This window comes from Cherax quadricarinatus, chromosome 2 (genome assembly GCF_038502225.1).
Source record: "Cherax quadricarinatus isolate ZL_2023a chromosome 2, ASM3850222v1, whole genome shotgun sequence".
NCBI classification, from domain to species: Eukaryota; Metazoa; Arthropoda; class Malacostraca; order Decapoda; family Parastacidae; genus Cherax; species Cherax quadricarinatus.
This window is the reverse complement of record NC_091293.1, coordinates 29,294,388-29,319,115: the sequence shown is the minus strand read 5'-3', so window position 1 is coordinate 29,319,115 and position 24,728 is coordinate 29,294,388. Positions and strand designations below refer to the sequence as shown.

Sequence of the window (24,728 nt, the reverse complement as noted above, 5' to 3'; positions counted from 1 at the left end):
GGAATGATAATGTTAAATTTAGATTAAATTGTAAGGGTTAAGGGATGGGGATATTAGACTTACTACGGTTTGTAAGATTAAGCTAATAAGGATATCAGTATTAGGGAAAATTTTAAGGGTAAAAAGATGATTATATATAAGAACATAAGAACATAAGAACGAAGGAACACTGCAGAAGGCCTACTGGCCCATGCGAGGCAGGTCCAAGTCTCCTACCGGCTTAAGCCAATGCACCCAACCTAGTCAGGTCAGGTCACATTGACTTAAGGGAGGAACACGGCAACCGACCTGGTAGCACAAGCTATCAGGTCTAACTCACACCCACCCACATCCACTCATGTATTTATCCAACCTATTTTTAAAGCTACACAACGTTCTGGCCTCTATAACGGTACTTGGGAGTTTGTTCCACTCATCCACAACTCTATTACCAAACCAGTACTTTCCTATATCCTTCCTGAATCTGAATTTTTCCAACTTAAAACCATTGCTGCGAGTCCTGTCTAGGCTAGATATTTTCAGCACACTATTTACATCCCCTTTATTTATTCCTGTCTTCCATTTATACACCTCAATCATATCCCCCCTAATTCTACGTCTTTCTAGAGAGTGCAGATTCAGGGCCCTTAGTCTATCCTCATAGGGAAGGTTTCTGATACATGGGATCAACTTTGTCATCCTCCTTTGTACATTTTCCAGAGAATTTATATCCATTCTGTAATAAGGTGACCAAAACTGTGCAGCATAATCTAAATGAGGCCTAACCAAGGATGTATAGAGTTGAAGAACAACCTGAGGACTCCTATTATTTATGCTTCTTGATATGAAGCCAAGGATTCTATTAGCTTTATTGCGAACACTTATGCACTGTTGTCTTGGTTTCAGATTACTGCTAACCAGAACTCCTAAATCTTTTTCGCAATCCGTAATATTAAGATCTACATTATTTAGTTTATATGTGGCATGATTATTGTCCTGTCCAACATTTAGAACTTTGCATTTGTCTATATTAAACTGCATCTGCCACTTCTCCGACCACTGCATCAGTCTATTCAAATCTTCCTGGAGTGCTCGAATGTCCTCGTCAGAATGAATTCGACGGCCTATTTTGGTGTCATCGGCAAACTTGCCGATGTCGCTCTTTATGCCCTCATCTATGTCGTTTATGTAGATTGCGAACAGCAGGGGGCCCAACACTGACCCCTGTGGAACACCGCTCGTGACACTTCCCCACTCTGATTTCTCCCCATTTATGCAAACTCTCTGCTGCCTATTTGTCAACCATGCCTCTATCCATGCCTCTATTCTCTTTGGCATTAAGACATATTGCTCTGTGTCGTCAGGAGTAAACAAAATTCAGTGTGTGAAAAAGCGTAAATAAAAAATAGTATTTGGTAAAGAATATATGCATTCCCCCCAAAAATATGAGTTGCAATGAGTTATGAGACTGAAAGGAAGAGGATATCAGGCTTAGGGTGAGTCGTAAAAAGTAAAGTATAAAGATGTCAAGCAGAGTGTAGAACGATAGATGTCACATTTAGAAGGATTAGTTTTATAACTGAAGTGATGATGAAAAAATAATATTTCCAAAAATAATATTTAGTCACTACAAATTTTCCTATTTACACGAGTACCCTGTATGTGAAAAACATATTTGCATAAATTATTTAATGAGTTTCAATTTGTTGTAATTATTAATGTTTCAATAATTTATTAATTTTAATTATATTAATTATGCCAAATTACACGTATTTTAAAATTGTGTAGCGATCTTCTCTCTGAAAATATCATCATTGAATTTAAAAATAAAATATAACATATTAATTTTCTAAAGTTCAGAGAAGTTAAATGCAGCTAGTGTTTGTCAGGTTCTTCAGTTTCTGAAGCAACAAATTACATTATCACAGATTACACTATGTAACAAAATTTCACTTTCTTCGTGTTCCTTGGAAATAAACATCATTTCCCAGTTCTTTATAGCTAAATAAATTTTAGAAAAGTAATTTTGATCCCAGAACTTTGATTTTGTGGTCAGGACACTTCTGGATCACTTTCAAGACTGGCGTAAAGCTATTATATTCTAAGGTTTTGCTTGGCAAATATAAAAACAGGGGCTCACAAACCAGCACTCAGTTCAGCTCTGGCTGCCTGAGAAGACACATCAGAAGAAGTGAAATGGCATCAAGAGGCTGCAATCATTCTCCAGATGCATTCTACTACGTATGTGGTCAATTCATTAAGACAAGAGCATCTAAAAAAAATGTGTGAAGCTTACAAAGCATATTTTGGCATGACAGTTGTGGACCAAGACAAGACCTGGGCACCTCATGTTGCTTGTGAACATTGTAAGAAAACATTGGAAGGTAAGAAAGTCATTAGTTATATGAAGAGTAAAATCTTGAATAGGAACATTTTTTAAATGAAATGTATGTAACAGAAACTAATTCTTTTGTTCTTTTACAGGATGGTATAGAGGAGAAAAAAACCCATGAAGTTTGTTGTTCCTAAAATATGGTGTGAACCCACTGGTCATTCAACCAACTGCTACTACTTCTGCCTGGTGGATCCTTCCAAACGCCGAACTGGGAAAAATGCACCAGCTATTTCTTATCCAGACCTTCCCTCTTCTGTTGCCCCAGTACCACACAGTGCTGATCTTCCTGTACCTACACATCCAGAAAGAAGTCAACCGCCAGAAGAAGAAAGCAGCAAATCAGAAAATAAAGAGCACAATGAACAAGACTATGACCTCACAAATGCAGCTGTTGGGATGAATCCTTACTGCCCAAACCAAACAGACCTCAATGGTCTTATCAGAGATACAGGTTTGACAAAGTCAAATGCTGCGCTTTTGATTTCAAGGCTCAAGGGGTGGGACTTGGTGGATGAAAATGTGCAAGTGAAAAGCCAAAGAAAACGTCATCAACGTTTCTCAAGCTTCTTCACTAATGACAACAGGTTGTGCTACTGTAATGTTGTATCAGGCCTGTTTTATGCAACTGGAATTTCGTGCAATCCAGATGAGTGGAGACTGTTCATTGACAGCTCCTCTAGAAGCATAAAAGCTGTACTTCTGCACAATGGGAACAAGTACCCATCTCTTCCCTTGGCTCATTCAGTGCATCTTAAGGAGGACTACAACAGTGTCAAACTTCTACTGGAAGCTTTGAACTATGATAAGCATGGCTAGGAGGTTATTGGAGACTTCAAAATGGTGGTATTTTTGATGGGACTCCAAGGAGGTTTTACCAAGTTTCCCTGTTATCTCTGTCATTGGGATAGTAGAGACAGAGCAGCACATTAGCTGAGGAAGCACTGGCCTCAAAGGACTGAGTTCTTAGTAGGAAGACATAATATCAAACATAAACCATTGGTGGATCCTCAAAAGGTTCTGTTATCTCCATTACACATCCAACTAGGGCTAATGAAACAGGTTGTTACAGCTCTTGACAAAGAGTCTGCAGCTTTCAAATATCTTCAAGACTTGTTTCCCAAGCTATTAGAGGCAAAGGTGAAGGCTGGCATTTTCACTGGACCACAAGTCAGGAAAATCATGGAGCCCACAGAATTTCCAAAGAAACTCACAGAGAAGGAAAAGAAAACTTGGGAGAGTTTTGTTGCTGTAGCACAGGGCTTTCTGGGCAACAACAAGGCTGACAGTTACGTGGAACTTGTTGAGACCTTGGTTAAAAGCTATAGTTAGATGGGCTGTAGGATGTCCCTTAAGGTTCATATCCTTGATGCTCATCTTGACAATTTCAAGGATAATATGGGAGCATACTCAGAGGAGCAAGGGGAGCGCTTCCACCAAGATATAATGGACTCTGAACACAGATATCAGGGATCTTATAGTGAAAATATGATGGGAGACTACATTTGGAGGCTTAAACGGTAAAGTGACTTGTTGCTGCTCGCAAATCTAGAAAAACTGTTCATTTTTAACTTTGTAAAAATGTTTCAAAAAGTTTAAAAAATAATTTGTGTAAATTTTATTTTATTTATTTAAATTTTATTTATTTTATTATATGTTTTTGTTTTACATCCAAAGCTAGCAAAAAAAAATATTGAAATTTGGTCATTTTTTGATAATAATTCATCTCGTAAGCCACAAAAACAAAGTTTACAAGGAATAATGGGCATTTTCCATTATTTTGCAATAAATGGAGTTGGAAAATAATACTTACTTGCCAGGAACAAAAACTGTGCTAAATAGTGTTATTTTCAGAAAGTTACGGTGTAATTATTGCGTTAATGGTGTGTAGAGGAACGAGTGTGGAGTTCAACGTATATGTCCATTAGCTCCAAATAATATCGAGGATAATGAAGAAAAGATAAGTTTCAGAAAAGCTATTGGAACAACGTTTTGCTTTGCGTAAGCTTTATCAAGACATGAATTGGTGAAGCTCTACACAGACCGAAGTACCGTTTTAATAAAAGCTTGTTCCACTGTAGATCTTCAGAATTTTCTGAATAGTGGACCCATTAACTGCAGTGCCCTCTTGGATACAAAGAGTTTATTGGCTCATTCGCCAGAGTCAGAAACTTTACTATGGTCTTTATGAGACGTGCTTGTCAAAACTTCCAAATTAAGACGTGTCGTAGGTAAATATCTCACGGTTATAAATCGAAAATCATACCTTTATTCACAAGTCTAGTCATTCAGAACATAATGTTGTACCTAACTAAGAGGAATAAAGACATATTGTATAAATATATTTATAAGCCTATCAACCGTACGTCAAATATAAGTTAATCAACCCACAAATATTAAGTGTTCTAAGTCCAACATCGGACCGTAAAGAAGTAACAGAAGTACAGAAGTCCACACAGTGCACATATGTGGAGATTCCATTTAGTCAGAGATGAGGTTCAGGAAATACTGTGTGAAGACAAACAAGGCAATTCTGGGCAAATGGTAAATCCACTGTCAACACAAGACGGTGAAGAAATAGAGCCCAGTACACCAAATATCAGTCAAAGTCAATCCAAAGCCATAGTGTGCTTGACATAAAGCCCACAGAGGACAACTATATTTGTTTTGTAGACCACATGGCTTTGTGAAGTATGAGAATAGGTTAACCAAGAAAGCTGAAGGCTGAAAGCTGGCTGAAGGAGACTCGAACCTACGAACGTTGGAACAAGGTACGCAGTGCTATATCAATCTTCCCACACTGGACAATACCTTGGCGTGTAGCTTGCGCTACACGTTTGATCCAAGGCAACCAGCTTTCAGGGAGAAGGCTTACAGCTTTTCATCTCATCCCCTGCATGTATCAGCCTTACTAGAGAGTTTAACAATGCAAGGAATTCGCAAGAGCAGGCGAAATATACACAAACACTGATCTCTGACTGAAGGAGACTCGAACCTACGAACCATGGAACAAGGTACGCAATGCTTTACCAATCTACCCACACTGGACCAATACCTTGGAGTCCAGCTTGCGCTAGACTTTGATATATATATATATATATATATATATATATATATATATATATATATATATATATATATATATATATATATATATATATATATATATATATATATATATAATATATATATATATATATATATATATATATATATATATATATATATATATATATATATATATATACATATATATATATATATATATATATATATATATTTATATATATATATATATATATATATATATATATATATATATATATATATATATATATATGTATATATATATATATATATATATATATATATATATATATATATATATATATATATATATATATATATATATATATATATATACATGCTTTCTCATCACTAACACCTACCTCAGCTTTCTTGGTTAACCTATTCTCATACTTCACAAAACCACGTGGTCTACAAAACAAATATAGTTGTCCTCTGTGGGCTTTATGTCAAGCACACTATGGCTTTGGATTGACTTTGACTGATATTTGGTGTACTGGGCTCTATTTCTTCACCGTCTTGTGTTGACAGTGCATTTACCATTTGCCCAGAATTGCCTTGTTTGTCTTCACACAGTATTTCCTGAACCTCATCTTTGACTAAATGGAATCTCCACATATGTGCACTGTGTGGACTTCTGTACTTCTGTTACTTCTTTACGGTCCGATGTTGGACTTAGAACACTGAATATTTGTGGGTTGATTAACTTATATTTGACGTACGGTTGATAGACTTATAAATATATTTATACAAGATGTCTTTATTCCTTTAAGTTAGGTACAACATTAAGTTCTGAATGACTAGACTTGTGAATACAGGTATGATTTTCGATTTATAACCGTGAGATATTTACCTACGACACGTCCTAATTTGGAAGTTTTGACAAGCACGTCTCATAAAGACCATAGTAAAGTTTCTGACTCTGGCGAATGAGCCAATAAACTCTTTGTACCCAAGAGGGCACTGCAGTTAACGGGTCCACTATTCAGAAAATCCTGAAGATCTACAGTGGAACAAGCTTTTATTAAAACGGTACTTCGGTCTGTGTAGAGCTTCACCAATTCATGTCTTGATAAAGCTTACGCAAAGCAAAACGTTGTTCCAATAGCTTTTCTGAAACTTATCTTTTCTTCATTATCCTCGATATTATTTGGAGCCAATGGACATATACGTTGAACTCCACACTCGTTCCTCTACACACCATTAACGCAATAATTACACCGTAACTTTCTGAAAATAACACTACGTAGCACAGTTTTTGTTCCTGGCAAGTAAGTATTATTTTCCAACTCCATTTATTGCAAAATAATGGAAAATGCCCTTTATTCCTTGTAAACTTTGTTTTTGTGGCTTACGAATAGGCAGAATAGGGAGAACTTGCGATCTTGGCTTAAATAGCAACGCTCATCTTGCCATATAGGACAAGTGAAAATTTGTGTATGCAATATTTCGCCAAAATCATTCTCAACCTAATGACAAAAATATATTTGATTGTGTTTGTTTAGTACTAAATTATTATAAGTGTATTTAAAATATATTTATTTGGGTTAGGCTAAAATAAATTGCGCTTGTTATAATAAGATTAGGTAAGTTTTCAAAGATTCTTTTGGTGCAAAATTAAAATTTTTTACAATAACATTAATGAAAAAATATATCTTTAAACATATAAGAGAAAATTTTAGAAAAGACTTAATTTTAAATGAGTTCTTGCTAATTGACCAGTTTTACATATTCGGCACGACATATATATATATATATATATATATATATATATATATATATATATATATATATATATATATATATATATATATATATATTATTTATTTATTTATTATTATTATTATTATTATTATTATCACACTGGCCGATTCCCACCAAGGCAGGGTGGCCCGAAAAAGAAAAACTTTCACCATCATTCAATCTATCACTGTCTTGTCAGAAGGGTGCTTTACACTACAGTTTTTAAACTGCAACATTAACACCCCTCCTTCAGAGTGCAGGCACTGGGAAGGAGGGGTGTTAATGTTGCAGTTTAAAAACTGTAGTGTATACATATATATATATATATATATATATATATATATATATATATATATATATATATATATATATATATATATATATATATATATATGTATATGTCGTGTCGAATATGTAAAACTGGTCATTTAGCAAGAACTCATTTAAATTTAAGTTCTTTCTGAAATTTTCTCTTATACATTTGAAGATATATTTTTTCATTAATGTTAATGTAAAAAATTATAATTTTGCATCAAAAGAATCTTAGAAAACTTACCTAACCTTATTATAACAAGAACAATTTATTTTAGCCTACCCCAACTAAATATATTTTAGATTTGTTTGCAATAATTTAATACTAAACAAACACAGTGAAATATATTTTTTTCGTTAGGTTCAGAACGATTTTGGCGAAATTATTGCATACACAAATTTTCACTTGTCCTATATGGCAAGATGCGCGTTGCTATTTAAGCCTAGATCGCAAGTTCTGCCTATTCGGCACGACATATATATATTTATTTATAGGTAGTAGGTTGGTAGACAGCAACCACCCAGGGAGGTACTACCGTCCTGCCAAGTGAGTGTGAAACGAAAGCCTGTAATTGTTTTACATGATGGTAGGATTGCTGATGTCTTTTGTCTGTCTCATAAATATGCAAGATTACAGGTACGTCTTGCTACTTCTACTTACACTTAGGTCACACTACACATACATGTTCATGTTTATTTATACACACTCATCTGAGTTTTCTTTGATTTTATCATAATAGTTCTTGGTCTTATTACTTTTCCTTTTATATCCATGGGGAAGTGGAATAAGAATCTTTCCTCCATAAGCCATGCGTGTGGTAAAAGTCAACTGAAATGCCGGAACAATGGGCTAGTATCCCCTTTTCCTGTAATAATTACTAAAAATAATAATAAGAAAATTGTCAAAGCGGGAAGTCTGAATGTGCGTGGATGTTGTGCAAATGATAAGAAAGAGATGATTGTGGATGTTGTGAATGAGAAGAAGCTGGATGTCCTGGCTTTAATTGAAACAAAGCTGAAGGGGGTGGGAGAGTTTCAAAGGAGAGGAATAAATGGGATTAGGTCAGAGGTTGCAAATCGAGTTACAGCTAAAGAAGGAGTAGCAATAACGTTGAAGGATAAGTTATAGCAGGAAAAAAGAGACTATAAATGTATTAATTCAAGGATTATGTGGAGTAAAATAAAGGTTTGAAGTGAAAAGTGGGTTATAGTAAGCGTATATGCACCTGGAGAAGAGAGAAGTGTAGAGGAGAGAGAGAGATTTTGGGAAATGTTGAGTGAATGCGTGGGGAATTTTGAACCAAGTGAGAGTAATGGTGGTTGGGGATTTCAATCCTAAAGTGGATAAAAATGTTGTGGAGGGAGTAGTAGGTAAATTTGGGGTGCCAGGGGTAAACGAAAATGGGGAGCCTTTAATTGAGCTATGTGCAGAGAGGTTTGGTAATAAGTAATACATATTTCATGAAAAAGAGGATAAATAAATACATAAGGTGTGATATAGCACGTAATGAAAGTAGTTTGTTAGATTATGTATTGGTAGATAAAAGGTTGATGGGTAGGCTCCAGGATGTACATGTTTATAGAGGGGCAACAGATATATCGGATCATTATTTAGTTGTAGCTACAGTTAGAGTAAGAGGTAGATGGGAAAAGAGGAAAATGGCAACAACAAGCAAGAGGGAGGTGAAAGTGTATAAACTAAGTGAGGAGGAAGTTCGGGTGAAATATAAGCAACTATTGGCAGAAAGGTGGGCTGGTGCAAGTAGGAGTAGTGGGGGGATTGAAGAGGGTTGGAATAGTTTTAAAAATGCAGTATTAGAATGTGGGGCAGAAGTTTGTGGTTATAGGCGGGTGGGTGCAGGAGGAAAGAGGAATAATTGGTGGAATGATGGAGTAAAGGGTGTGATGAAAGAGAAAACGATAGCTTATGAGAGGTTTTTACAAGCAGAAGTGTTATAAGAAGAGTAGAGTATATGGAGAGTAAAAGAAAGGTGAAGAGAGTGGTGAGAGAGTGCAAAAGAAGAGCAGATGATAGAGCGTGTGAGGCACTGTCAAGGAATTTTAATAAAAATAAGAAAAAAAAATTGGAGCGAGTTAAACAAGTTAAGAAAGCCTGAAGAACGAATGAATTTGTTAGTTAAAAATAGAGTAGGGGAGTTAATAGATGGGGAGATGGAGGTTTTGGGTAGATGGCGAGAATATTTTGAGGAACTTCTAAATGTCGAAGAAGAATGGAAAGCGGTAATTTCATGCACTCGCCAGGGAGGTATACCATCTTTTAGGAGTGAAGAAGAAAAGGATGTGAGTGTGGGGGAGGTGCGTGATGCATTACGTAGAATGAAAGGGGGTAAAGCACCTGGAACTGATAGGATCATGACAGAAATGTTAAAAGCAGGGGAGTATATATTGTTGGAGTGGTTGGTATTTTTGTTCAATAAATGTATGAAAGAGGGGAAGGTACCTAGGGATTGGTAGAGAGCATGTATAGTCCCTTTATACAAAGGGAAGGGGAACAAAAGAGACTGTAAAAATTATAGAAGAATAAGTTTTCTGAGAATACAAGGAAAAGTGTACGGTAGGGTTATAATTGAAAGAATTAGAAGTATGACAGAATGTAGGATTGCGGATGAGCAAGGAGGTTTTAGAGTGGATAGGGGACGTGTAGATCAAGTGTTTACATTGAAGCATATATGTGAACAGTACTTAGATAAAGGTAGGGAAGTTTTCATTGCATTTATGGATTTAGAAAAGGCATGTGATAGAGTGGATAGGGGAGCAATGTGGCAGATGTTGCAAGTATATGGAATAGGTGTTAAGTTACTAAATGCTGTAAAGAGTTTTTATGACGATAGTGAGGCTCAGGTTAGGGTGTGTAGAAGAGAGGGAGACTACTTTCCAGTAAAAGTAGGTCTTAGACAGGGATGTGTAATGTCATCATGGTTGTTCAAAATATTTATAGATGGGGTTGTAAAAGAAGTAAATGCTAGGGTGTTCAGGAGAGGGGTGGGATTAAATTATGGGGAATTAAATACAAAATAGGAATTGACACAGTTGCTTTTTGCTGATGATACTGTGCTTATGGGAGATTCTAAAGAAAAATTCCAAAGGTTAGTGGATGAGCTTGGGAATGTGTGTAGAGGTAGAAAGTTGAAAGTGAACATAGAAAAGAGTAAGGTGATGAGGGTATAAAATGATTTAGATAAACAAAAAATGAATATTAAATTGGGGAGGAGGAGTATGGAAGAAGTGAATGTTTTCAGATACTTGGGAGTTGACGTGTCGGTGGATGGATTTATGAACGATGAGGTTAATCATAGAATTGATGTGGGAAAAAAGGTGAGTGGTGCGTTGAGGTATATGAAGAAACAAAAAACGTTATCTATGGAGGCAAAGAAGGGAATGTATGAAAGTATAGTAGTACGAACACTCTTATATGGGTGTGAAGCTTGGGTTGTGAATGCAGCAGTGAGGAGGCGGTTGGAGGCAGTGGAGATGTCCTGTCTAAGGGCAATGTGTGGTGTAAATATTACGCAGAAAATTCGGAGTGTGAAAATTAGGAGAAGGTGTGGAGTTAATAAAAGTATTAGTCAGAGGGCTGAAGAAGGGTTGTTGAGGTGGTTTGGTCATTTAGAGAGAATGGATCAAAGTAGAATGACATGGAGAGCGTTTAAATCTGTAGGGGAAGGAAGGCGGGGTAGGGGTCGTCCTCGAAAAGGTTGGAAGGAATGGGTAATGGAGGTTTTGTGGGAGAGGGGCTTGGACTTCCAGCAGGCGTGCATGAGCGTGTTCGATAGGAGTGAATGGAGACGAATGGTATTTGGGACCTGACTATCTGTTGGAGTGTGAGCAGGGTAATATTTAGTGGAGGGATTCAGGCAAACCGGTTATTTTTATATAACCGGACTTGAGTCATGGAAATGGGAAGTACAATGTCTGCACTCTAAATATATATATATATATATATATATATATATATATATATATATATATATATATATATATATATATATATATATATATATATATATATATATATATATATATATATATATATATATATATATATATATATATATATATATATATATATATATATATATATATATATATGTCGTGCCGAATATGTAAAACTGGTCAATTAGCAAGAACTCATTTAAAATTAAGTTCTTTCTAAAATTTTCTCTTATAACTTTAAAGATATATTTTTTTTGATTAATGTTAATGTAAAAATTTTTAATTATTCACCAAAAGGAACTTAGAAAACTTACCTAACCTTATTATAACAAGAACAATTTATTTTAGCCTAACCCAACTAAATATATTTTAGATTTGTTTACAGTAATTTAATACTAAACAAACACAGTGAAATATATTTTTTTCGTTAGGTTCAGAATGATTTTGGCGAAATTATTGCATACACAAATTTTCACTTGTCCTATATGGCAAACTGATAGTTGCTGTTTAAGCCAAGACCGCAAGTTCTCCCTATTCGGCACGACATATATATATATATATATATATATATATATATATATATATATATATATATATATATATATATATATATATATATATATATAAATAAATATATATATATACCTATATATCTAAATATATATATATATATATATATATATATATATACATATATATATGTCGTGCCGAATAGGCAGAACTTGCGATCTTGTCTTAAATAGCAACGCTCATCTTGCCATATAGGACAAGTGAAAATTTGTGTATGCAATGATTCCGCCAAAATCATTCTGAACCTAACGAAAAAAATATATTTGATTGTGTTTGTTTAGTATTAGATTATTGTAAACGTATTTAAAATATATTTAGTTGAGTTAGGCTAAAATAAATTGCGCTTGTTATAATAAGGTTAAGTAAGTTTTCTAAGTTCCTTTTGGTGCAAAATTATAAATTTTTACATCAACATTAATGAAAAAAATATATCTTTAAACGTATAAGAGAAAATTTTAGAGAGGACTTAATTTTAAATGAGTTCTTGCTAATTGACCGGTTTTACATATTCGGCACGACATATATATATATATGTCGTGCCGAATATGTAAAACTGGTCAATTAGCAAGAACTCATTTAAAATTAAGTCTTTTCTGAAATTTTCTCTTATACATTTAAAGATATATTTTTTCATTAATGTTAATGAAAAAAATTTTAATTTTGCACCAAAAGAATCTTAGAAAACTTACCTAACCTTATTATATCAAGAGAAATTTATTTTAGCCTAACCCAACTAAACAAACACAATCAAACATATTTTTTTCGTGAGGTTCAGAATGATTTTGGCGAAATTATTCCATACACAAATTTTCACTTGTCCTATATGGCAAGATGAGCGTTGCTCTTTAAGCCAAGATCGCAAGTTCTGCCTATTCGGCACGAGAGATATATATATATATATATATATATATATATATATATATATATATATATATATATATATATATATATATATATATATATATATATATATATATATATATATATATATATATATATATATATATATATATATATATATATATATATATATATATATATATATATATATATATATATATATATATATATATATATATATATATATATATATATGCAAAACAACCACTCTGAAAGAAATAGAGAAATTCCAAGCGCTTTCGTGACTACTCACATTATCAAGGAACTATGAAAGTGAAGCATCCTAGGAAGCTATATAAGGGGTCGGCCAGCACCTCACTATCAGATCCCACAACGGTTAAACACGTGACGCGCGGCGAGCCAACTTGGACAGGTCCTTTGCAAAACTCACCCCCAAGCTATTTATTTGTCCAGTGTATTATTAAATTCTACCCAAATTCTATTAATTATAAATGGATCTAATTTATATAAACCAAAGGAAATATTCATATTATTGTCAAAACTGCTTTTTATGAAACAAGATTCAATTATATTCCTGTCGACCATGGACTTGCTTGATACTACTTTCTCAACTTTTTGAAAATCAATTGGATGGTTAAAATCTCTTACATGAATAAATTGAGCATTGGAATCTTGTCCAGTTCTAATGCTATATTTATGTTGTTTTAATCTTAGTTCGAGATTTTTACCAGTTTGACCGTAATAAACTTTATCGCAAATTTTACAAGGAATCTTATAGACACATCCATCAGCATTTTGGGGGAAATTCTTAATCAAAAGTTTTTTTACTGTATCAAGATTTTTGAATACAACTTTAATATTAAAAGTCTTAAGAAGAGAAGGCATATCAACCAAGTTTTCATGGTAAGGGAGAACCAACATATTTTTAGTTGAATAAGGCTGGTTGCCCTTTTTTGGATTATAAAAAGTGTTCCTAGCAACTTTAAAAGATTTATCAATTACATTTCTTGGGTATTTTAAATCATTACCTATTTCATAAATTTTGGATATTTCCTCATCTATGAACTCAGGACTACAAATTCGTAAAGCTCTCAAAAACATTGATGAGAAAACAGACAGTTTGACTCTATCTTGATGCGAGGAATAATAGTGGACATAGGAACAGTTATTTGTAGGTTTTCTGTAAATTTTAAATTTGAATTCATTATTACCCTTAATAATTAAAACATCTAGAAAAGGCAATGATCTTATTGCATATATATATATATATATATATATATATATATATATATATATATATATATATATATATATATATATATATATATATATATATATATATATATATATATATATATATTTATATATATATATATATATATATATATATATATATATATATATATATATATATATATATATATATATATATATATATATATATATATATATATTAACAAGTCGGCCGTCTCCCACCGAGGCAGGGTGACCCAAAAAAGAAAGAAAAATCCCGAAAAAGAAAATACTTTCATCATCATTCAACACTTTCACCTCACTCACACATAATCACTGTTTTTGCAGAGGTGCTCATAACACAACAGTTTAGAAGTATATACGTATAAAAATACACAACGTTTCCCTCCAAAGTGCCAATATCCTGAACCCCTTCTTTAGAGTGCAGGCATTGTGCTTCCCATTTCCAGGACTCAAGCCCGGCTATACAAAAATAACCGGTTTCCCTGAATCCCTTTACTAAATATTACCCTGCTCACACTCCAACAGATCGTCAGGTCCCAAATACCATTCGTCTCCATTCACTCCTATCGAACACGCTCATGTACGCCTGCTGGAAGTCCAAGCCCCTCTCCCACAAAACCTCCCTTACCCCTTCCTTCCCACCTTTTCGAGGACGACCCCTAACCCGCCTTCCTTTCCCTACAGATTTAAACGCTGTCCATGTCATTCTACTTTGATCCATTCTCTCTAAATGACCAAACCACCTCAACAACCCCTCTTCAGCCCTCTGACTAATACTTTTATTAACTCCACACTTCCTCCTAATTTCCACACTCCGAATTTTCTGCGTAATATTTACACCACACATTGACCTTAGACAGGACATATCCACTGCCTCCAACCGCCTCCTCACTGCTGCATTCACAACCCAAGCTTCACACCCATATAAGAGTGTTCCTTCTACTATACTTTCATACAATCCCTTCTTTGCCTCCATAGATAACGTTTTTTGTCTCCACATATACCTCAACGCACCACTCACCTTTTTTCCCTCATCAATTCTATGATTAACCTCATCCTTCAGAAATCCATCCGTGGGTGTGTGTGTGTGTGTTTCGAAAAATTTTCCCATATATTCTATGTTGAGAAATCTTGTTTACAAAGACTGTTAACACATTTGTTGTTGTGTTGACAAAACAGGTCTGTACACTAATTCTCAACTTTTTTTCTATTAAGCATATGTAATACATGAGCCTCAGATCTAGGAAATTCATATCATTGCTGACTTTCTTAAGGACGACGTACAATAACTGTGAGTGACGGTGGTTGCGAGAGTTTCACGTAATTCCTGGTTTCCCACATTAAATTTTACATTGTCTATTATCACTTCGATCTGTGCAACTTATAAACAATATTTTTAGCTTTTCATCATTCAAACATTTGCCACCAAATTTCTATTTTTTAATGTAAGAAATGTTTCTCACAGACTATTTTTATTTTAAAGATTTCTTCTAAAATCGATAATTTTTATGGAACCATTTCACTAACCCATTTCCAGAATGTCGCATTTATCTTCATAAAATTCTATTAGCTCATTTATCGTTCCATTTGCTCACTTCATCGAAATGTTCTCTCAAGAGGTGAGAGAAGAGCTTCTGTCTTGTGCTGAGCGGATGAAGGACGCAGCCTCCACGTCTCCTTGCTCTGCATCCTCCACACAGTTTTGTCATTCCATAATAATAAATTAATGATCAGCTTTCACTTAGATCTACTACTGCAAATAAGATAACGAAATATCAGCAAACATATTTATATATAAGTTTTTTTTCTTTTCAGAATATGTGAAAATAACAGAAATATGAAAGGTGTATGCGATTTGAAGTCATGACTAGGAATTCATACCAAGCTTAAAGTAATGGTAAAAAATGCAGCCAAATTACGGTTTTACAGAAAGTTGCCAGCATTCGAGACTCGTATTCACCTCATAATTTTCTGAAACTTCCTCACGTTGTAAAATTCCCATTAGATAAACCAAAGAGAGGGAAAGTAAACTCTATAGTTCTATGCAGTATCCGTGAATCCCGAATGCTGGTGGCTTTCTGTAAAACTGTGATTAAACAGTAGTTAAGAGCGATCATTAAGGCTTGTGTGAATTGACCTGTAAAATGACTAAAACTTCAAAACGTGTTCGTAGGCTCGAATACAACATATACTGTACAGTTTTACGCTCATATTTATTCCTTTTGATAAATCATTTTCGAACATTTTTAATCTGGCTGATACTTACATCCATCACAGCTGAAAGTTAAGACACAAGTGCAACATCTGGTTATCTTTATTGTAGACGTTTCGCCATCCAGTGGCTTTATCAATACAGATTCTAGGACATAACTAGAAGACAGTAGAACTATATACAAAAGATCAGGTAATCAGTCCCTCAGCCTAGGAGTGGAGAGCACCGTGGTCGACGGTATTCTCAGAATATCTTCGACCACGGTGCTCTCCACTCCTAAGCTGAGGGACTGATTACCTTATCTTTTGTATATAGTTCTACTGTCTTCTAACGAAGCAAGTACAGATCTTTGAGGGACCCCGTAGTCACGGCCTATGAGAGGGGCAGGGCTCAGCCGGTACATTGGTCTCTGAAAGACCCATATAGCCGTAGACAATATATTTCGATTTTTTCACTTGATTCTTTTTTTTTAGTAATTTCAACTATAGTTTATTTAGAAAAATAATTATGTAAAAATCACTTAGACTGGTGACCTCAGGCTGCCCCCAGGGGCTCCAAAACAGTCTCATTCTGCCTTGCAAAATTTCTCTTGGAGGCCCCACTCACAGTGCTGCATGACGGTTTTCCCTCTAATCACTGTTACAGTTTTTCACTGAAAGAAACAACTTATTTATGCTTTTATTTTCCTGCATTGTTTACAGCGATCATAGAAGCTACATCATATTTTTTTAAGAGGTAAACAATTTAATTTTCCTTATTGCTTTTCTAAATACCAGGAATATATATGTGAATAAAAAGGCACAATATCGTGACTAATTATGGTTCGAGTTGGACTGAAACGTCGCCATCAGTTTCAGTCTTCTATGTGCAGGTTATTTAGGTAATATGTATAGTATATTTTAAACTTGTCCGCCAACTAATTTCGGCGAAGGTCAAAAAATCACCCAGAAAGGAAAGCTTTGCTCTTATCTATATTCCTTGAAATCCAAAGGCCACTTTCTCTACGACAACTCGCTTGTTTTAATCGATTTGCAATAACAGTTTGCTTACTTCCTGTTTGGTAATTTCAATAGATGATCTCTTATTTATCTGTGTAAGGAGGATGGCGTTCAGGTCCACTTCATTTAAGATCTTTTGTAAATATACTGACGAACCTCACGTTTAATATATCTCAAATTTCTTCCTCTGCTTCCGCAAATTATTGACTTTCTAATTTGAATATGACATTTCACATTTTATTAATCCTTTTTCAAACATGAGTTGAAGATTTAGTTCCTATTGCTCTTTTCTGTTGTTCATTAAGAAAGTCACTCATTTGCATATATTTTAGTCTAATCTCCGATAAGTTTGAAGTACAGAGTTTTCTGTATTTGCTTCAAATTTCTCAGATGTGTCTGTTGTTAGTCAAGTCTTAAGGGATAACAGGTGGTAGGAGTGACTTTTTTTTCAGGCTGAAGACAAAAGTAATTAAAAGTTACGTAAAGCGCTAAACTCATGTGGGTGATTCGGTGTAAGAGGTGGTGAAGGCTCGATTCTCCGTCCATTAAGAGCGGGATAGACACGCTAACTATTGCACCCACCTAGCTGAGGAGATTCGATCACATGAGTATTGTTTTATTGGGAACAGTTTCCAACCTATTATGTTCTTCCTGTTAAGATGGTCACTGATTTAAATAAATACTTACCTGTTGTGTACAGAAATTTAATAGTTCTTATGGTAGTGTGAAGAGTCGGTAGAGATGAGGGGGTTCTGGCAAACGGGTTTTGGTTGAGGGGTTATGGGTGGGCGGTATGGCCTAGGTAGGAATGTAGATGAGTGGGTAACACGACCTGGGTGAAGAGTTGTGGGTGGGTGATCGTGTGTAGTATGAGTCAGCGGCACCGCGTGGGAGAGGGGTTGTTGGGTAGGGCGTGAATGAGGGGTTGTGGGGTAAGGCTTGGATAAGGGGTTGTGGGTGTGTGGTACGGCGTGAGTGAGGGGTTGAGGGTGTGTGGTACGGCGTGAGTGAGGGGTTGAGGGTGTGTGGTACGGCGTGAGTGAGGGGTTGAGGGTGTGTGGTACGGCGTGAGTGAGGGGTTGAGGGTGTGTGGTACGGCGTGGATGAGGGGGGTTGTGGGTAGGTGGTTGTGAGTGGATGGCACGGTCTGAGTTAGGGGTTATTGTTAGGTGGGTGAGTGGATGTTTGTGGATGGTGTTGTGTGGCATCGGTGATGCAACATTGACTAGCAGCAGGAATTTGTTGATATTCGTACCTGAAGGGAGTGAGTGATGGGATCAACATCCTTCACCTCCTGGAGGAGCAAGTCCTGAATCCTCTGCTCCCTCGCCAGAAAGTAAACACAGAATCCCAGGGTTGTAGCTGTCTGCAGAGAACACAAAAACAATAAATATATTTTTAATAACATCTCCGTAGGGAAGTAATAAATACATTTTCTATAAAACCTCTGTAAACAATAGATACATTTTTCATAATATTTTCCTGGGTAAACAATTGTTTTATACTGGATGAAAAATCAAGAAGTGGAAAATATTCGGTTTTTCACTTTATGATATTTTACCCAATCCAAAACAATCTAGAGTCTACTTTAAGAAAATACTTTTCAGTCCTACCCTGAAAACAAGCGTACACAGGAAAAGTAAATCGTGTTGTTACAAAATAGATAAGCGAGACATGAGAGGATTTTGACCAATGTGCACAGCACACACAGCGCCTGATAAATGGTTAATTGTCTAAACTTTGCAACGCGGAAAGTAACAAAAGGTGGTTCCTTTGCGGGCTCGTTGACATTATAAAACTTCTGGTTGATGAGCGACAAAGTAGTTGGAAACTCTTTAATTAATATAATAGTTAACATTTTTTCTCCCAATTTTTGATGACGCCTGTGAGGGTTGAAATTATTATATTACGTAGATGGATATCTATTTGTTTATTCTAGTGGGTGAACATTAAAATGGTATAAAATACCGACAGGTTGTTAGGTAAGACACATATGCAACAGTTAGGTATCTTTATTTCGAAACGTTTCGCCTACACAGTAGGCTTCTTCAGCCGAGTACAGAAAAGTTGATAGAAGCAGAAGAGACTTGAAGACGATGTAATCAGTCCACCACCCTTAAAGTTTTGAGGTGGTCAGTCCCTCAGTCTGGAGAAGAATATTGTTCCATAGTCTGAAACAATATGGAGTTGAAGTGATAGGATGGAGCCTTATATAGCGCCAGGAGGTGAGACGTAGGTCACTAGCAGAACGCAGATGTTGGGAGGTCAGGTTCCTCTCAAATCCAGCCGTTCTCACTAGTAGAGGTTGTCGAAGTTGATTTCAGGTCTGTACCAAGATACCCTTGTGTTGCAGTGTCTGACAGATTGAACATTAAAATGGTATAAAATACCAACAGATATCTTTATTTCGAAACGTTTCGCGTACACAGTAGGCTTCTTCAGTCGAGTACAGAAAAGTTGATAGAAGCAGAAGAGACTTGAAGACGATGCAATCAGTCCATCACCCTTAAAGTTTTGAGGTAGTCAATCCCTCAGTCTGGAGAAGAGCATTGTTCCATAGTCTGAAACAATATGGAGTTGAAGTGACAGGATGGAGCCTTATATAGCGCCAGGAGGTGAGACGTAGGTCACTAGTAGAACGAAGATGTTGGGAGGTCAGAAGATACCTAACTGTTGCATATGTGTCTTACCTAACAATTCTAGTGGGTATGTGTATGTGGGGGGGGGGGAGATGAGCCTATGTGGGAGTGTGTATTTACGAGGCCAAGCGCGAATATGCAAACGTGATTTATAAGTATGTAGGTAAGTCAGATAAGGTTGGTGTATGTGCAGCTTCATTTATAGTTAATTACTAAAGAGTATCCCAGAAGGATATCAATGCTAGTTCAACTTGTTGCTATCCCGTTATCATATTCATCACATGATACAAAATTTATGCAATAGATATACAAGAGAAGGTCAGACGTTCCCAGTCAACATCAATTAAAACTGTGCAAGACAGGTATACAATACCGACAAGATGAAAGGTAAGACACTTGTGCATCATCTGGTTATCTTTATTGTAGACTTTTCGCCATCCAGTGGCTTTATCAATACAGATTCTTGGACATAATTAGAAAACAGAAGAACTATATACAAAAGATGAGGTAATCAGTCCCTCAGCCTTGGAGGTGGTGTTTACAGCACCGTGGTTGTAAAGATTCAACCACGGTGTTGTAAACACCACCTCCAAGGCTGAGGGACTGATTACCTCATCTTTTGTATATAGTTCTTCTGTTTTCTAATTATGTCCAAGAATCTGTATTGATAAAGCCATTGGATGGCAAAACGTCTACAATAAAGATAACCAGATGTTGCACAAGTGTCTTAACTTCATCAATTAAAACTGACACAGTACGCTGTAAACCACCGCAATAACGTATGGGATTAGATCGGAAAGCAGTAAACTACGGAAATTATTAATATTTATTAAAAGAATCAGCGAAAAATTGCATGAAAATAGTCATATTTATATGTTTATTATTTCAAATGTTTACTCAACCCTTTGCAGTCTTTGTTTTTTCTCAGCTTCCAGAAGATCGGGAAAACTTTTCAGTCTCAGCATCTCAACTCTGTTTTAGATTTACATCCATTATGTGCAATCGATACTTCGACTTTATATAGTTACAGCACAAGAAAAGTGGATACACAGACATAAGGTGACTAGAACATTGGAAACAGGTTTTCGAAGGACCACTACTGCTTTTCATATACATAAATGACTTGCCAAAGGCAACTGGTTCTAATGTGAGGAAAAGTAGAGAGGAAAAATGTGAGGAGAATGGAGACCAGACACGGAGGAGATTGGAGACAAGAGTCAGAGTACAACCAGAGATATAGGAGATCATGAACTAGCATGGACTTGGAATTCACCCGGATATTACATACGTAAGACCCCTCGGCGCTAGCTGTCACACAGACCTTCGTTTCGAATATCTTGTAGACTTAACAGTGGAAAGTGAAGCAGTACTGGAATGTGGTGAGAAGCCAAACTTCAAAAGAGGGGACATCACAGGCATGAAGCAGTTCCTATATGACATGCAGAGGGAGAGAGAACTAGCCGGAAAGACAGTGAATGAGATGATGTAGTCTTTGGCCTGAAAGTGCAGGGAGGCGAAGAAAAATTTGTATCCAAGAGCAACAGAAACAATTGGAAGACCAGTGTGTAGGGGCCAAAGCCAAATATGCTAGATCATAGAAAAAGTACAGAAGGCAAAGAATTCAGGAAAACAAAGAGCTGAGCGGAAGAGCCAATTTGAGAATGACGTAGCACTGAAAGCTAAAACCGATCCAAAGTAGTTATAGCCACATCAGGAGGACGACAACAGTCAGGGACCAGGTAATCAAGCTGAATAGGAAAGGCAGGGAGCTCACAAGAAATGATCAGGAAGTCTGGGAAGAGCTCAGCATGAGAATGAGGGAAGTATTCTAAGTATTCTGGCCTCCCAACAAGTTCAACCCCAGTGCAACCAAACACTCTAAACCAAAACACCCATGCCACATCCAATGCCCCCACCCACTGCATTACAAACTCCACCCCCACAGCAACCACCCATAGTTCCTTATCAGGTCTCCCACTTCCCCAACCCCAATACACCTCCCAGACCACAATCTTAGAAAAGAAGTTGAAGGTGTGGTATACAAATGCAGATGGAATAACAACTAAGTATGAGGAGTGGCACGAAAGAATCAAGGAGACATCCCCAGACATAATAGCACTCACAGAAACAAAACTCACCAGAATAATAACAGATTCGATCTTTCCATCCGGATATCAAATCCTCAGGAAAGACAGAGGGAGGAGAGGGGGAGGAGGAGTTGCACTGCTCATTAAAAACCAGTGGGGGGTTGAGAAAATGGAAGGAATGGATGGCATGGGCGAAAGGGACTACTTAGTAGGAACAATCCAGTCTGAGGGACATAAGGTGATAATTGCAGTAATGTACAACCCACCACAGAACTGCAGGAGGCAAAGAGAAGAATACGATGAGAGCAACAGAGCAATGGTCGACACACTAGCCGAGGTGGCCAGGAGAGCACACATCGGGGGATCAAAGTTACTAGTTATGGGTGATTTCAATCACAAGGAGATTGACTGGGAAAACCTGGAGTCCCATGGGGGTCCCAAAACATGGAGAGCCAAGATGATGGATGTGGTACTGGAAAACCTCATGCATCAACATGTTAGAGACACTACCAGAGAGAGAGAGGAGAGGATGAACCAGCAAGACTGGACCTTGTATTCACCATGAGTAGTTCTGACATCGAGGATATCATGTATGAAAGGCCCCTGGGAGCTAGTGATCATGTGGTTCAGTGCTTCGACTACATAGTTGAGCTCCAAGTGGAGAGAGCAGCAGGAATAGGGTGGGAAAAATCAAACTACAAAAGGGGGAACTACTCAGGCTTGAGGAACTTCTTTCAAGACATTCAGTGGGAGAGGGAACTGACAGGAAAACCAGTACAAGAAATGATGGACTATGTGGCAACAAAATGCAAGGAGGCAGAGGAGAGGTTTGTTCCCAAGGGAAACAGAAATAATGGGAAGAACAGAACGAGTCCTTGGTTCACCCAAAGGTGTAGGGAGGCAAAAACTAGGTGTACTAGAGAATGGAAAAGGTACAGAAGACAGAAAACTCAGTAAAATAAAGAGATTAGCCGAAGAGCCAGAAACGAATATGCACAGATAAGAAGGGAGGCTCAGCGGCAATGCGAAAATTACATAGCATCGAAAGTCAAGACTGACCCGAAGCTGTTGTACAGCCACATCAGGAGGAAAGCAACAGTCAAGGACCAGGTAATCAGACTGAGGAAGGGTGATGGGAAATTCACAAGAAACGACCGGGAGGTATGTTAGAAGCTCAACACAATATTTAAAGAAGTATTTACAGTGGAAACCAGTAGGACTCCAGGAAATCAGAGCAGTGGGGTGCACCAGCAAGTGCTGGATGAGGTACATATAACCAAGGAGGAGGTGAAGAAGCTGCTATGCGAACTTGACACCTCAAAGGCGGTGGGACCAGACAACATCTCTCCGTGGGTCCTTAAAGAGGGAGCAGAGACACTGTGTGTACCATTAACAAAGATCTTCAACACATCATTTGAAACTGGGCAACTCCCCGAGGTATGGAAGATGGCAAATGTAGTCCCAATTTTTAAAAAGGGAGACAGACATGAGGCACTAAACTACAGACCTGTATCACTAACGTGTATAGTATGCAAGGTCATGGAGAAGATCATCAGGAGGAGAGTGGTGGAGCACCTGGAAAGAAACAAGTGTATAATTGACAACCAGCATGGTTTCAGGGAGGGGAAATCCTGTGTCACAAACCTATTAGAGTTTTATGACAAGGTGACAGAAGTAAGACAAGAGAGAGAGGGGTGGATCGACTGCATTTTTTTGGACTGCAAGAAGGCCTTCGACACAGTTCCTCACAAGAGGTTACTGCAAAAGCTAGAGGATCAGGCACACATAACAGGAAAGGCACTGCAATGGATAAGAGAATACCTTACAGGGAGGCAACAACGAGTCATGGTACATGACGAGGTGTCAAAGTGGGCGCCTGTGACAAGCGGGGTTCCACAGAGGTCAGTCCTAGGACCTGTGCTGTTCTTGGTATATGTGAATGACATAACGGAAGGGATAGACTCAGAAGTGTCCTTGTTTGCGGGCGATGTGAAGTTAATGAGAAGAATCAAATCGGATGAGGATCAGGCAGGACTACAAAGAGACCTGGACAGGCTACAAGCCTGGTCCAGCAACTGGCTCCTTGAGTTTAACCCCGCCAAATGCAAAGTCATGAAGATTGGGGAAGGGCAAAGAAGACCACAGACACAATATAGTTTAGATGGCCAAAGTCTGCAAACCTCACTCAAGGAAAAAGATCTGGGGGTGAGTATAACACCGAGCATATCTCCTGAGGCGCACATCAATTAGATAACTGCTGCAGCATACGGGCGCCTGGCAAAGCTACTGATAGCGTTCCGATACCTCAGTAAGGATTCGTTCAAGACTTTGTATACCATTTACGTCAGGCCCATACTGGAGTATGCAGCACCTGTTTGGAATCCACACCTAGTCAAGCACGTCAAGAAATTAGAGAAAGTGCAAAGGTTTGCAACAAGACTAGTCCCAGAGCTACGGGGATTGTCCTACGAAGAAAGGTTGAGGGAAATCGGCCTGACGACACTGGAGGCCAGGAGGGTCAGGGGAGACATGAAAACGACATATAAAATACTGCGCGGAATAGACGAGGTGGACAAAGACGGGATGTTCCAGAGATGGGACACAGACACAAGAGGTCACAATTGGAAGTTGAAGACT

At 37.0% G+C, this 24,728-nt stretch overlaps 1 protein-coding gene across 2 annotated transcripts in view; it reads right to left on the bottom strand.

Moving 5' to 3' along the window:
• Positions 1-24,728, bottom strand: part of LOC128691116 (cytochrome P450 302a1, mitochondrial) — a 335,719-nt gene that overhangs the window by 70,734 nt on the left and 240,257 nt on the right. For both annotated transcript variants that reach the window (XM_070089509.1, XM_053780095.2), the window contains exon 8: positions 18,621-18,731. In XM_070089509.1, coding sequence (XP_069945610.1) covers positions 18,621-18,731 — 111 coding nt within the window. The remainder of the gene's footprint in view (positions 1-18,620; positions 18,732-24,728) is intronic.